The sequence below is a fragment of the Myodes glareolus genome, chromosome 2 (assembly GCF_982192425.1).
Source record: "Myodes glareolus chromosome 2, mMyoGla1.1, whole genome shotgun sequence".
Lineage (NCBI taxonomy): Eukaryota > Metazoa > Chordata > Mammalia > Rodentia > Cricetidae > Myodes > Myodes glareolus.
This window is the reverse complement of record NC_142027.1, coordinates 64,472,845-64,489,223: the sequence shown is the minus strand read 5'-3', so window position 1 is coordinate 64,489,223 and position 16,379 is coordinate 64,472,845. Positions and strand designations below refer to the sequence as shown.

The 16,379-nt window shown below is 44.3% G+C and overlaps 1 protein-coding gene across 1 annotated transcript; it reads right to left on the bottom strand.

The window, feature by feature from the left end:
• Positions 1-1,000: 1,000 nt before the first annotated feature.
• LOC125413074 (E3 ubiquitin-protein ligase DTX3L) lies at positions 1,001-10,878 on the bottom strand. Its single transcript, XM_087901051.1, is given in 4 exon segments — positions 1,001-1,241; positions 1,243-2,415; positions 8,329-8,690; positions 10,607-10,878. Coding segments are annotated over 4 exon segments (1,860 nt in total). The 5' UTR covers positions 10,791-10,878; the 3' UTR covers positions 1,001-1,100.
• Between the last annotated feature and the right edge of the window lie 5,501 nt (positions 10,879-16,379).

The following is a 16,379-nucleotide window of genomic DNA, read 5'->3' as shown; positions in this document are numbered from 1 at the left end:
TGAAGGACTATGATACACCAAGGATAGACACTTGCAATACCACACTAATTCATCAGAAATCCTGAAGGACAAGATTTAGCAAGGTCAGACAACAGCAATTCCACTCTGTTAAACTTCCTATGTGATCTCTCCAGAAGGACTTCCCTCTGGCCCAATCATCCTGTCAGGGAGGTAATTATAGAGAACAGGCTTCTAAGGTTTTTTGTTGTTGTTATTATTGTTGTTGTTTTGTTTTTGTTTTTTTACTTTAGTGTGGGACAAAAGGTTTGACTGTCTTATTTTATTTGTGAGGATATATAGTTTGGGGAAAAGTCACCCTACTAAGACAACACAGGAAAACCATGCCCAACGTATGAGGAAATCCACTACAGGGAAGCATGCCATCATACAAGAGAATCTGCAGTTAGAGACAGACAGCAATTCCAAAGGCAGTGTTTTTCACAGGTCGTGCCTATGTGAATTTAACCTCCACCAGACATATAAGTCTCTAGTGGGTTTGCCTTCTAAATGTCAGTTGATCTACTGCAGAACCTTCTGGATACCATGAGAACCTGGGTTGGAGTGCACCAGGGTCCTGTCACCCTAGCTGTGGACTGGGGAGCACTCAGCCTCCCTGATGGGTGATATCCTTCTTATGGTTGTTATTTGTTTTTTGAGACAGGGTCTCATTAGTCAGGATCACACCCTAGACTGTCCTGGAACTCACTGTGTAGACCAGGCTATCCTTGAACTCATAGAGATTTGCATGAATCTGCTTCCCAAGTACTGGGACTACAACCATGCTCCATGTAGGTGACTCCTCAGAATGGAACAAGACAGAGCGACATTCCAAAGAGTAAATTTACAGGGCAAAGACCAGAAGGACAAAAGGATAGTCAGTGTTTGGTAAAACTGATATTCTGATGTGGAATGGACCATAGGGTTTTATGCTGAGCAAGAGAAGCAACTGCCTCTGTCTCCTGAGTACTGGGATTAAAGGTGTGCACCACCACTGCCCATCTTTGATACAAAATTTAATAACCAAGTCATACATGATGAATGGCAGAGTAGAAGTTTGGAGGGACCATTTTGTTTTTCAAGACAGCATTTATCAACATAGCCTATGCATTGTCACAGTAAAATTTATTCTCATCCACCATCAAGGCCCCAGAGCTGTCAGCAGAGACTCTGAGAGGAGGTGAACCTGCATTTGCATCATTCCTGTTGATATCCATGGGTGTTTCATGACCCACATTTAATCTCTTTCTCTCCAGATGGTAGGGACAGTCCCATTCTTTTAAACATATACTGTTTTGCCTGTGCAAGCTGATATGGCAAACCCATCAAAGTCATTGACTCTTTAGATATCTCGAAGTGTACATTTGGGTGCTTTTTCTTTAAGTCATCGACAAACTTGGTCTTGTGTAAGTGAGCTCTCCCCTTGCCCAAATGTTTCAGCAGCAGGACTTCTGTCGTTAGCTGACACATGGCATGTTGGAATGCATCAGTGAAACTGGCATAAGAGTGCACGGACAGGTCGACCTCCTTATCCATGGGGTCAAATAGAATGCAGGTTTTCTGGGTTTTCTCCTGGATATTTACACAAGTGTTATACTTCTGCTCTATCTCTGAGATTTCCTGGAGCAATGCTGGCTTTAGAAGGTTGAAGTGAGTCGAATCAACCTCAATCCCTGTCATGTAACCAGAGGACATTATTTCCACAGGAGTCTTGAAGGAAGTTTGGGAGACTTTTTCTGTGGCAGCTGAAATGTCAGCTTGAGACCCGAGGAGAGTTAGCTTTCTTCCCTGTCCCTTTATTAGGAGCTTTGGGAAGCAGCAATTCAACTCCTGTCTGAGTTCCATTGCTCTCTGAGGGTCCTCTAAAGAGACACAGTCTTGCTTCAGAGCTTGGGTGCATCTCTGAAAGTCTCTGATGAAAGACTCACAGGCTGCTTCTAAGTTGCCTGGTTGGCCGGTGTTGAAGCATACAGAGACCATATTGGGAGCACTATCTCGGACTTCAAAGCTTACACCAAATTTATTCTGTATGGACTCTATTCTACCAGGATAGGCATGTCTGAAATATTCAAGGAAAAGCAGAGGAACTTTAAAACAGTTTTCAGAAACATCTTCTAACCCAGTTTTTGGTTCCAAAGAGGAAAAGTCCCTGCCCGAGTCGTGCTGGCTGGGTGGCTCTCTCTCCACGTCGGAAGCGGTGTATTTGTGCGTTGGGTACTTCTGTTTCTGCTCACTTTCCAAAAGCTTCACACTCAACAAGTGATGTATCTTCCCAATATCTTTGAAGCTGCCACACACCTTGGCAATTCCATCCTTACCCTCCACACTTCTGACGCCAGGGCAGACAGAGGCTATGTGTGCCCTCTGCTCTTTAGAGAGCAGCTCACAGTTCAGCTCAGCGGTCACAGCAAGAAAGACCTGAAAGTTTAATAGGTACAGGTACAAATTAGCTCTCTCGGATATGACCCCTCTTCAGGAGGACACCCAGGAACACACAAAAGACCACGATCGTTTCTTCTTGTCTTTTTGTTAAGCAGGGGTTGACTCCTCTAAACAAACAAACAAACAAATAAATAAATGGTTTGTGAACTTCAAAGATAGCTCTAAATCCAAGGAGAATTGCCTTCTTCCCTAGTCAACACTTTTTTTTCCTACTTACCCTCTTACTTTAAGGAAATCCCAAAGCACAAAACACTTAACTCATACAAAGTAATGAATCCTTTTAAACCTTGCTTTTTAGAAGTTAGTGATGTTGGGCGGTGGTGGTGCATGCCTTCAATGCCAGCACTCGGGAGGCAGAGTCAGGTGTTTCTCGGTGAGTTTGAAGCCAGCCTGATCTACAGATTGAGTTCCAAGACAGGCTTCAAATCTACATACAAAGAGAAACCCTGTCTGAAAAAAATTTTAAAAAAATAAATAAAAAGCTGGACTGTGGTGGCACACGCCATTACTCAGGAGGCAGAGACAGGCAGACCTCCGTGAGTTCGAGGCCAGTCTGGTGTATGAGAGCTAGTTCCAGGATGGCTAGGGCTGTTACACAGAGAAAGTCTGTTTTGAAAAAAAGTCCTGTCTCTGGTACGTCTGCCACAGCATCCAGCCCAAGGCGGTGGATTTCTATTTCCCATCTGGCGGGTTGCTGCTTCTTTCTCCTCCACCCTTCTACTGCTGCTGCCCAAGGGGACGGACCCCCTCTTTTCCTGCCTGGTTACGGGCTGGCAGCATATGCTCAGGATATTTCCTGTCTACTTCATATGTATGAAGAAATGTATAAATGGTGTGACCACACGTGTGTGATTCTGACTGTTTTAAATGTTTACGTGTCCTCTGTGTGTGTCTTGTTAACTGGGTATGTTTAAAATTTGTACAAATGCTCTAAAGAAACAACACATGGTCTGTTAGTGCCTTACAGCATGTGGGCAGGCAGCAGCTTGGCTAAGGCCAGGTCAGATCCTAACCATCATCCTTACTAAGAGTGACCACGTGACCACTGCCATTTTGTTTAAGGTTAAAAGAGATACTTTGCTGATATCTTCACTATGGGCAAGACAGATGGATCAGATGACTTAGATGCCATCTTTATTAAGGATGCTCTTTTGCCTCATTCCCCGTCTCTCTCATTTTACCTATGTCTTTGTCTCCAATTCCCCCTTATACTGACTCTGTTGCAATGGCATGTGTGCACAGTGGCATGGTTTTTGGCAGGACTCACTAGGGCACTCACTTCATGCAGGAACCCCACCCACCTGCTCCTCCTGCTCCACCTGCAGCAGATCTGCCCTCTTAAACCTGCAACAAATCAGCTTCTTTTTCTTTGCTCCAAATACCTGCGTATGTCTGTCTACTCTCTCTTTAAATGCTCTATCTGCTTGCTATAGTGTGGGAGTCAGAGATGGAGAAGCCAGCTTGTCTCACTTAACACACACTGGTTTCCTTTCTTATCTTACTCAGCTTCTGTTTAATATATGTGTATGTGTATGCATATGACTTTTGATTTAACTTTATGTACGAATGTAAGCTAGCTTTAACTCTCTCTCTCTCTCTCTCTCTCTCTCTCTCTCTCTCCCCTCTCTCTGTAGCTACTGTCTAAGAAAAATGCTTTAAACAGTCCTAATGATCTCTGTTCACTGTATCTCATTCTAGACTGAAAAGCAAGTCTCAGATACTTTAAATTGGCATGTACTCTTAGATGATGATAAAAATATATGGTTAGATCTGTTACAACACACTGTATACGTGATTTAACTCTGCTTTTAAATATATTCTATAAAATGATAAAAAGTTAAGATTACTGTCAGAGTCCACAGATGTGAATCTGTTTCACCATGACTAAAGGTCAGAGAGTTCTTGCTCCTTCAAGGTTATTGACAGGAGGTTTGACCCAGGGTGGCTACTGTCGAGGACCTGCCACGACAGCTACTAACAAGATGTTTTGACCTAGGGCATGGTTGCTTGATGCTTTGGGTATTTGAGAAGATGATCATTTTGTTTGTTTCTTCCATTTTGGAAAAAAAAGTATTTTGTCTTCCCCTCCTCTCTGGATGGGGTATATAAAGCCAATTAAAAAATAAACCTGGGCAGATGCAGATTCAGTATTCACTGGATTGCCCTCCTGACTCTAGCCTGTGACTCTGTCTTTTCTTTGTATCTTTACTTTCTCTACCTGTCATTTCTTAATCCTCATGGTTCTCTCCAAGCATGAATAAGCTGGGCAGGACCTGGCTGATGTTGTCGCCTGGATGTGGGATACAGCAGGTTACAAAGATCAGTTTCAAAAGTCAATCAGTAACAAAAGCTAATGTAGAGATTAGAGATTTACACTAGCCAGCCCTTCCTGTAAGCTGTTTTTCACAATTGCCAGTTTTTACTGTTAAACTTCTATTGCAAAACGGACTTTTCTTTGCTTCTTTGTCCTTTATAAGCATAAAACTGATCTGCCAAGTTAAAACCAGTTAAAGTCAAACTGGAGGACTCTGGGTAAAACATTCCTCTACAACTTCTCAGCTTGGATCTAGCTCTTCAGGCAGATCTTGTACTAATGTCATTGTAGTCATAACTCAGATAGACCCAATAGACAGACAATCGTCAAATGCTCAGATATCTAGAGAACATCACATTTTAAAATATTTAATTAAAAATGTTTTGTAATAGAGAAAGAGGTAGTGAAAGATTTATGGCAGGTCCCACTGTAGGTGGGAGAGGTCAAGGTGAGTGGGAGACAGACAGATAAGCCATGCACAGAGATCTTGTGTATAGAGTTTATTTAGTGGGTACGGGAGGGTATGGGAGGTTAGGGGATATGGAGAGAGAAAGGAGAAAGGATATGGACAGAGAAAGAGAGGAAAGGGAGAGGAGGCAGAGGCTGCCTCTTCAGAAGAAGAAAGAACAGAAAGAGGAAGAGAGGAGACAGAATATCAGCTTGCCTAGGCAAGCAGGGGGAGATTGGGAGTGGCAGGGGCTTGTCTCTTAAAGCGACAGGGTACCCAGGCGACAGGAAAGGCTAGCATAATTATAATTACTATAACAGTCAGCTCCTGGCACTTTCCCCCACTTCCTCCAAAGAATATGGATGGTACAGAAGAACCTCTACGTGGAGCTTGCTTCATGAATGGCAGCACTAGCCACTGAGCAAAACTGCCTTTCACCTTGACTCCTGTTAAGACTCTCTTCTGACCATGAATGACGGGACACTGGAATCGACTGTCTCATATTGCCTAGACAACAGGTAGGCTGGTCTTCCTACAAGCTCCTAATCCATAGGGTCTTCTGAAGCCTGACAGGTCTAGACCTAATAGGAGGAGACTGGTACTGCCTTCAGTGACGATGGAGGATGCTGGCGAGTGGCTGTCTAGGGAGCCAATCAAGTAAGTCTCTGTCATTTTCAGTCATTAACTCAGATAAAATCTATCTTCCTCAAGAACTCTGATCCAGTTTGACAACTAATAGGTTAGCCAGCTTATAGGCAGCAACCAAGGCTTCAGCTGCCTTCTCAGTTCTCTGTGAAGTTCAGCTCCCAGGCCTCACCCTCCTAGAGCCAATACTAAGTCTCGACACAGTTCATCTTCCTACCAGACTCAAAGAAGAGATAAACTCACAAAACAGATTTCAGTACAACTTCTTAACATTCCTTTGTTTAAATAAAAGGTGTTTTAAATAGCAAAGCACAAAAGATATGGATCTAAGAACCTTTTTAGGGTCTAAGATGGTGTTTTAAGGTTTGCAAATGAAAGTTATTAAGGTATATAAATGCAAGTTATAAAGGTCTGAGGAAAAAGGCTTAAGTGCTGATAATCTTAACATTAATCAGTAAAATTCTGATAAGCCATTAATCTAGCTCTGGCAGAGTACTACCAGAATCGTCATAGCCACAAGCTCAAGATTTCAAATTCCCTTTGGTTGTTTCCTAACTATAGACTCAAAGATATTTGTCATTGTGCATCTGTCACAGTCATTTCTGGCATGAATATTCTGCCATTTCTACAACGTAAATTTCAAGACAGACCATAAGCAATGGGAATGTTAATGTGCTAAAACTTAAATCTTTTCGCAAACTCAATGAATTCTTGTAAGTTTTAGGAAGTCAACGCGGATTCACATCAAACATGTCAGGTGTACCCCCAAATAACAGGGCTTAAACAACTAAGTCTCCCCACCTTACCCCCTAACCTTTCTCAATTACCAGGCCCTAAGGAAATTTTTTTTCCTAAGCTTGACCTTGTTCTCTGTTCTGTCAGCATCTTGCCAGGTCCAAGAAGCACCAGATGGTTCCAAATAGCCTTGATAGAAATGAAAAAACAGTAAACCCAGGACATAGCTAGGACCCCAGCTTCCCCAGGTCCCTCAAAGACAGCTGATGTCCAGATCAGCAGGAAGTAGTCTGGAGAACTCAATGACCTCATTCCCCAACCTGCCATGCCTAACTCCTCACAATTTTAATAAAGAGGGGAAATTAGCATCCAGGCAAACCTGGCCCACCCTTGAGGACCTGTGACTGTTTCATTCATTGCATCTTACCTACTTGTAGGCAAGTAGCACCCTGTCCCTTTAAAAGGCAAAACTCCACCTACCTCTCTCTCTTCTACCTCTTCCCCTTTATCTCTCTGGATTTCTGACTCTCTCTCTTTCTCTCTCCCTCTCTCTCTTTCTTCCCCCATTCCCGTTATCTCACTAAAACCAACATTTAAGCCCTGTCCATACGGCGTATTTGTCTCTTACCTGCCTGAGTTCTCACATTCAGTGCTTTGGACTCACCTGTCACCAAGGTCCCTCTCGCGCAGAATCATAACAAAAACAAAAAAGATAACATGTACTAGGCTTCAGTCAGCTCCCACAACACCTCAAGGCAGTAATCAAAAATGACAGTTTTTGTAACCTCCCTAAAACATACCCTGCCTTTCCCAAGTATGCCCCAAAGGGTAAAACTATAACCACAGCCAATTAAATTGTACTAATGTAACTGTTGCCTAACTAACCAATTATATTTGAGGTGACCTAACTGTCACCAAAACTCCCCTTAGCTGTGCTTAAAAAAAGCCTGTCCACTCCCCTCTGGGTTGTCGCCATTTTGTACAGGTGAATGGCCTCACATACGCTGATAATAATCACTCCTTGCTCTTACATACTGATTGAGTCTGGGGTTTTCCTTCAGCGTTTCCTTGGACCCTTACACTAGGTCCTTTAATTTACTCATGTTCTCTAGATGAAGCATCATTTGGGTTTATTTGTTTACACCCTGTTTAGGATGGTGGCTCTGTCACTGTACCCACCCTCCTTTATTCTTCCCACACTTGTCATGGAGAGAATTCTGTTATACATCTGTTTACTCTTCTTTGTTTCCCTTACTTGATGTCAAGGCCCTAAGAGCAGTCCACACTGTGCCTGTGCCCCCAGCCCTATGACAGTGTCTGTCACACACCTTATGCAGTATCTATCTATTTGTTGAATGCATTTTGTTAATGGCTGGTGCCTTCTCATCATTTAAGCCTCAGGCTAAATGTCACCTCAGCAAGAAGGTCTCCCATCCTCCCCTTGCATGCCTTCACCCTGTCCCTCTCTGACACAAAACCCCTTTTTTTATTCTCCTAGCACACCTCTGTCTTTGAAGTGCTTTTCCTCAGTTCATTTACCTGCTTATGGTCTGTGCAACCCCCTTACCGCATTACAGCTGCATGAGGACACAAATCTTGTCCCGGTTTATTCACCTCAGTAGCCCAGTGCCTAGAGCAGCGCCCAGCTCACAGATAGCACCCAGCTAAGGCTGCTGGACCAAAACGGCAGAAGCGGTGACCTAGGGGCAGTTGTAGCAACAGTGCCAGCTCTTCTGTCAACACTCACCTCCTGGACAATAGAGTCATCAGAATTATAAACAGAACCTTCATCAGACAGTGCTTCATCCAAAGACTGTGTCACAGATGGAGGTCTGGATCTTGGAGTCTCAGCTGGCTGGGTCACAGATGGAGGACTGGAGCTTGCAGTCTCAGCTGGCTGTGTCAGAGATGGAGGTCTGGATCTTGGAGCCTCAGCTGGCTGCGTCAGAGATGGAGGTCTGGAGCTTGGAGCCTCAGCTGGCTGTGTCAGAGATGGAGGTCTGGATCTCGGGTCCTCCACTGGCTTTTTCGTGGTTTCCAGGAAAATAGTCACAGGTTTGCCTTCAACCACCATCTGGTGCTCTCTCTTTTTCAGTACTCTCTCCTTGGCTTCAGGGGAGACATGAAACACACACAGTCACACGGAAATGAGAGGGAACTTACAGATGACCTCCAGTGTTCTCTCTTGGTTGATTCTAGGAACTTCTGAAGGCACCAAATCCAGAGATGTCCCTTATAGGTTTAGGACTTTCACACAAACTACCCATATTCTCCCATTTGGTTTTTGTTTGCTTGTTTTTTGTTTGTTTGTTTTTGAGATATGGTCTTATGATGTAATCCTTGCTGTCCTGAAACATCCTAAATAGACCAGGCTGGCCTTGAACTCACAGACTTCTGACTATTTCTGCCTCCAGAGTGCTGGGATTAAAAGAGTGTGCCATCACACCTGGCCTTCCACACACTTTTAAGAATCTCTAGACAACTTTAATCCCTCACACAAGATAAACACTATGGAAATACATGTTATGTTGTATTGTTTAGTTGGATGAACCCTATAATGCAGCATTGTTGTCTAAATTTCCTCAAGATCGAAACATTGTATCCTGCAGGGAAGTTCCTAAAGCCAGAAGGTGAAGAAGTTAAAATAGCTTGAGGAAGTCCCTGAATCTGACCAGATTCTCTAGGTTCCTCCCCGCTAGAGTAATCAATAAAGACTGCTGAGAGTCCCTCTGAGACTGGCAGGACAGAGCTGCAAGGAAGACTCAGAAAAGCAGCACTGACTCTAAGAGAAGACAAGCTGCAATGATGACAACAGACCTGTACATAGAAGAAGCAGAAACCAACCGAGTTGCCTGGAAGAGGTTTAGACCAGAGCTACTTGGACCTGCTGAGCTGCCTGCAGCCTATGCAGTGAGCTCTAGATTCCCAGTGTTATGAGCTGTCAAACATGCTAAGCTGGGCTCTGGTGCTGCAGTTGTCTTTGAGTCATTTCTGCTCCTGTAAGTAACCCTCCTGTAAGTAGTCCTATAAGAAACCTCAATAAAAGCCATTGGTTCACCAGGTTGGGCTTTGGTGGGATCCTTCCTTTGGTCTGTTGTGGGCTCCCTATGAGGTGAGTGGACATGTGTGTTGTGTCTCCCCAGAAAGAGTTTTGTGTCCCAATAAGAGCAGAGGACCTGAGCAGTTGTGTCTGGAATTCTGGAATAGCAGGTTGTTGATGGGAGAAAGCTATCTGGAACTCAAAAACAGGCAGCTTAAGTTTTACTGTAGAACATCATTTGGTTATTAAAAGCCATGTTTCTAGTCTGGGAATGAAGGTATACACCCAAATTCCTAGCACTTTAAGGGTAGAGGTAAGGGTAAGGGGATCACGATTTCAAGGCCAGCCAAAAGGACATAGCAAGAGCCTGTCTCAAGGTGGTGAGAGCAAGCCTATGCTTCTGAATTGGTCTAAAACGCTCATTCCAATGACATAAAATGATATTTTATAGTTAAGTGGGGAAATCTCTGTCAAACTAATAACCCAAAAGTTCAGAATGATTTAAATGTATATACATTAGCTGGTTCACAGAAGAATACATGAGAATGTTCCCATTGTGCATCTCCAGCGAACTTTTTTTTTAAGTGATCATATATTACTTTTGTAGTCCTTAGAAACAAGTCAATGGAATCGTTACTTACAACAGAAAGGTGCTTTGGGTATAGCTCAGTTGGAGTCCTATGGCTAGCACAGGACTCTGGGTTCTTGCTTCAATCCCCATTTCCACACTTCCCTTTCTCCTCTCAAGGCTGTCTGCTGGGAAATTGGGCAACTCAGATAGCAAATGGAAACTATCCCTAGGAAGCAGCCAAACCAGGTCAGGGGCTGGACACATCTAAGGCTCTGTCCCCCACTGTGGAATGGAGAAAGTCTGTGGGCGGCAGTGGCTCCCACAGGCAGTGCCACACTCCCGTGGGTCTGTTTGGACACCTGCATGGTCTGCCTTTGAACCAGACCTTGGCCCAGTTCTGAAATTTCAACTCACCTGCCCTTTCTATGAAGTTCACCTGGAAGGTGTTGGGGGCACTGGGACCCACGGGCTGGACACTGCACTCCCCGCCTTCAGAGTCCCGGCACTGGAAGTATTTCTCTAGTTTCCTGTGGGCCCAGGAGATGGACTCAGGCAGGCGCACGAATAGCGGGGACGGCGGGCAGGGACTGGAAGCCATGGCTGTTGGTGTCTTGCTCGCTAGGGGCTCAGGGACTTTGCACAGTCCCCACAGAGCAAAGGAGAACCCTGCCCCAGAAACCCGGGCTGCAAAGTTTCAGTTTCATTTCCTAGGAGGTCCCTCCCTGTTCCCCGCAGAGCCACCTCCTTTCCTCCTTTCTTTCTCAGAATTCTCCAAGAGCCTTTGCCCCAGTGAATAGGTTGTTGGGTAAGTAATTTCTCTAGGGTCTCAGGTTGCCTTCTTCTCTTGCAAGATTGGAAGAGTGGCAGGAACAGCGGTAAGACTTCCTAAGGGGGGATGTAGAGCAGCAGAGGGATAAAAAGATTTCCCGTGTTTGTGCTCTGAGACTATTATTATTTGGATTAATATTTGCTGAGAAGCGATTCTAAATTCAACCTGCTTTCTTTGAAGTTGAGGGCATTTACCTGTTTGGTGACCTGTTAGATGAGCACTTAGAAATTTTTTGCTCTAGGTCCTAAAATTAGCCATTAGCTCGTATCTGCTTGCTGTCCAAAGTCCCCAGAGAGTGAGGTGGAGAGGCACCTGACCACAAGAGTAGGTACCTGTGAACAAAGCAAAAGCCAAGGCCTCCTAGAGCTGGTTTCAAGCAGAACCTTAAGGTGAGGTGGGGGAGGGGAGGAGAGTACCCTAGACTGGGAGAGCTGTACTCTGAAGTCCCTGAGAGCTCAGTCTCAAGCCTGGGAGCAGATGAGATGGGTCAGGGAGAGGATGAAGAAGGTTCTTTTAGATCTACAGTGTCAGCAGAAATGCAGTGGAGGTTATGTGTGTTAACTGTAAAGTTTATCACCATGGTTTAACTTGTATACAAGGCGATGGCCCGTCTTGGTTGTTGATATGATGCCACCTGGAATCAGCTAACACCCACCTCTAACTCCCCAGCACTGGTAATGAAGGTGTGCACTTCCACACCTTTTTTTTCTTAACTTGACTTTATTTATGTGTGTGTGTGTGGATGCCTGTACACGTGTGTGCTCACCTCATGTGTGTCTGGTGCCCATGGATACTAGAAGAGAGTGTCACATCCCCTGGTACTAGAATTACCAACAGATATGAACTGGTCAGTGTGGTTGTAGGGAATTGAACCCCAGTTCTCTGCAAGAGAAGCAATGGCTCTTACCCACTGAGATTTCTTCCAGCCTTAAGAAAAAAAAAGGGAACTTTAAACCACCTTAGATATTTCTTTGAACTGTCTTAAAGCCTACAAGAACATCATCCATCAGAAGAGACCTCATTAGTTCTTGACCCAGAATGTCATCGGCAGTGAAGCCTTTATTGAGGACACAAAAGTCAGGTCTTTCTTGTTCAAGTTGTTCATGGTTTCTCTGTGAACCTATGGAAAACTGAGAGATGGAATTAAAGAGATGATTTCCAGTTTATCACTAAAGCAAACCTCCAGGAAATCCAAATCTTGTCTCCTAGGAGCAGCAGTGGAAACTGGTTTGGAGAACACCAGATCCCTGCCACCCTAGCTGTGGACTGGGGAGCACTCAGCCTCCCTGGTAGGTGACTTCCTTTCTGTCATTGGTTGTTTTTTGTGAAAGGGTCCCAGAATGTCAGGATCTTAGTATTGGCTGTCCTGGTACTCACTGTGTAGACTAGGCTGACCTTGAACTCACAGAAATCTGCCTGACTCTGCTTCCCAAGTGCTGGGATAGAAGCCATGCTCCATGTAGGTGGCTCCTCAGAAAGGAACAAGACAGAGGGGAAATTCCAAAGGGGAAATTCACAGGACAAATACCAGAAGGACAAGAAAACAAGATAGTCAGTGGTTGGTAAAACTGATGTTCCAGTGTGGAATGGACCATAGGGTTTTGTGCTAAGCAAGAGATAGGAAGAAAGCAAAACAGAATAAAAAGTGTTCTATGGCCAAGCTAGCTGCAGAACTGAGATTTTATTTTTAGACCAGTGATTCTTAGAAATGTTGTCCCAGACCAGCAGCCTCAGCATTACTTCGGAACTAGCTAGAAGTATACCTTCTTGTGTCCAGTAGGTGTGTCTCACATCTACTAGGTCAGAGACACTGGGGGTAGGTAATAACACTCTGTACCCAGGTGAACCCTTTAAAAAAGTATGTGTGTGTGTTGTGTGCACATGCACACGTGTGCACATGTGTGTCACATGTGTGCAAGTGGCATATGAGTGAAGGTGCCCAGGAGGCCAGAAGCGATGCAAGATCCCCTGGTATTACAGTTACAGGTGATTGTGAGCCTTCAAGAACTCTTAGCCACAGAGTATCAATCCAGCTCTGTATCCAGTTGACTCTAACCTATGATCAAGCTCACAAAGCACTAGTTGGGGCCTAGGAGGCCACCAAAGTCCACCTCATAAAAGAGATTTGATCAGAGTTGTTCTCTCAAAATGCAGTGAGCAGTCTGAATAATATTGTATTGTGTATATGAAGCCCATTTTAAAAAAATTATTATTTTTATGCATATGAGTATTACCTGTCATGTATGTATGTGCACTATGTGTGTGCCTGGTGCTCATGTAGGTAGAAGAGGGTGTCAAGGCCTTTAACTCCCAAGACAAAGGAGGCAGAGGCAGGCCTGGTCTACAGAGGAGAGGGTGTCAGATCTCTGGAACTGGATTTAGACACATCTGAGATACCATGAGGGTGTTGAATGATCTTCTGTATGAACAGCAAGTACTCTTAACTGCTGAGCTGCCTCTCCGACCCTGAGAAGCCCATTTTCAGGATCCATTCACCCAACGATGGGCACGTAGGCTAATCCATGAGTTGGCTTTGGTGACCTGTGATGTGGTGGATATAGGTGTAGAAGGACCTGGGGATCACATGCAGATCAAAGTAAGTTGAACGTAGAAAGACAAATACTGCATGTCAGGAGGTGACATGAAGACCAGAGAGCACCAAGGGTGGTGGTAAAGATGATACAAGTGTACCACATAAAACATCTATGGAAACCTATTGTTATTGTGCAAAAAATACAGGCTTGAAAAGGGGGTAGTGGTAGTGACATGGGAAGAAGCAAGACAAAGTCTCCTAGTGAGAGAACGACAAGGAGGCAAGAAACAGTGAAACTTGAAGTATAAGAAGAGGTGGGACCAGTAGTAGTGGACAGGAGGGTGCAGGGGAGAGAGGAGCCAACCCGGCACCAGGACTGCACTAAATATTTCACAATGAAATGCATGTTTTCTTGGGAAATAGATCTGAGCTCCCTCTGCTAGAAAACCTGGCACCCAAAGTTGACTCCTGGGGTCCTTTCCAGCTTGGTTACCAAATGAACAAAGCTGCCAGGTGGCCTGATGTGTTTTCTCCAGAGCTCTTGTGAGGTGGCAGCCTTCCCGGTGGTAACATCTAGGGATGTGTTGGCTCCTGTCTCTTTATATTCACTGCCTTGAGCCTGCAAATAGTGAGCATCTTAATCTTGGCCTCAGTCACGGTGTTTTAGAGGCCTCAGCACCCAGCCAATTACTACTAACACCGTGATGGCTAAAGAAACTCCACCTTGGTACCCACCAATGTTGTCTCTGACTCCAGTCCCTGGAAGATACTCATAACCCTGATTTCCACCCAGAAATGTACAACCATTACTGTCTACATGGTACAATATGACTAACTGCTTTTTGACTTCTGTGGCCTGCTTATGCAGACATATGAGGACTATTTTGAGGTCACCTGGACCACGTAATCTTGGCAGAGTGGAACAGCTCTTGGTTTTCTGGCGCAGATACTCAGGTCTTCGTCTGGTTTCCTCCTTTAGAGATCCTTCTTCTCACTCTCATTTTGTGCGGTGATCTCAAGTTCTGCTCAGAGATTGTTGTCCTGACAGCAGCAGCTCTAATAAATCTAACGCGTTATAAACCCGAGTCTGTGGTCTTCCTGGGGTCCCAAAGTCGATAGTACTGCTAGAAGTAAGAATGCTAGATACTGCTATAATAATAATAATGCTACTTCTACTACTAATGCCAAGTACTACTAGTGCTAATGCTAACTGTCAACGTCTTGTGCGATGGGGTCCCTGGGTAAGGGTCTCGTGCACATCAGGACACAGGGGATGCAGAGTATGAACAGCTGCATCACAAGCTTTATCTGTATGGCTTTTTATACAGACTAAAAAGCATTGCCTCAACTCTGAAACCCCACCTTTACTCACATACATGATCATGAGGAACTCTTGCCTCACCTTGCAAGAAACAATACCTCAATTAATAACAGTAATAAAAATGAAAAGAAGTACACAGAAACAAGGCAGAAAGTATACAGAAGCAAAGCACTCCTTTGTAACTGGGAGAGCGTGAAGAACTGAGCTCAAAGGCCACTTCCTTATCCAGGGTACAGATTCCGACAGAACGTTTGAGAAATGGGCAGAGAAAGTTTGCTTTCATCTATGCTTGGTTTGCCAAGCAACTGTTTCCCAACTTTGTCTCATTTGTCCCAGGAGGAGCCTTCACTCTAAGCCAGTTCTGTGTCTCCACAGCTAACTACTACTAATAATAATGCTAAACAAACTCCCTTACAGAGATCAAAGCGGCAAAGCTCCAAACCAGTGAGATAAGAGTAAGAAAGTTCCAGAGAAACCCTGTGGCAGAAAAAAAAAGGATTAAGAAAGTTAAATAATAGTTTGATTTTCCTCCCAACTTCTATCTTGATGTTATTTTTAAAGAAATATTAAATATCTTCAGTTTTAAATACTTTTTCTTTTGGAGAGGGGAGTACCCCATCTGCTGCCGGTGCTCAGTGAGCAAGGACAGGGCGATTGGTCTGATAGGAGACTAAATATGCTTCCTATAACTCGAAAAGATGAAGCTTGTAGCCTACTTTAAAAAGCAAACATTTATTGGGCTGGGGACATGCCTCCGTGGCTAAAAGGGCACATGTTGTTCTTGCAGAGGGCCTGGGTTCCATTCCCAGCTTACATGATAGTTCTCAACAGTCTGTTACTCTAGTTCCAGGATCCATACACCCTCATCTGATCTCTGAAGACACTACATAGATGCAGTGCACACACATACATGTAAGCAAAACATTCATTCGCATTAGATAAAACAAAGTAAAAATCCTACATTTGTTGGTGTGTGTGAGTGCCTTGGCATATATCTAGCAGGCAGAGGACAACTTGCAGGCATCAAGTTGGGGAAGATGAGCTTGGCAGCATGGAAACAGAGGCTGCTCACTCATTTCCTGACTGCTCAGACCCAAATAATCACACAAAAACTGTGTTAATTGCATGACTCTTTGGCCAATGACTCAGGCATATTTCTAGCTAGCTCTTACATCTTAAATTAACCCATTTCTATTAATCTGTGTATTACCTTAGGTTGTGGCCTACTGGTAAGGTAAGGTTCCAGTGCGCATCTTTCTCCTTTGTCAGCAACATGGCATCTTCCTGACTTGACCTACTCTCCCTCTATATCTCTGTTCAGATTTCCCACCTGGCTTTACTCTGCTAAGCCATTGGCCTAAGCAGCTTCTTCTTGTTGTTGTTTTTTATTTTGAGACATGGTTTCATAATGTGGCCAGGCTGGCCTATAACCTGATATGTAGACTAACTAGGCTGGCCTCAAATTCAGACCTGCCTTTGCCTCCCAAATGCTGGGATTAAAGGA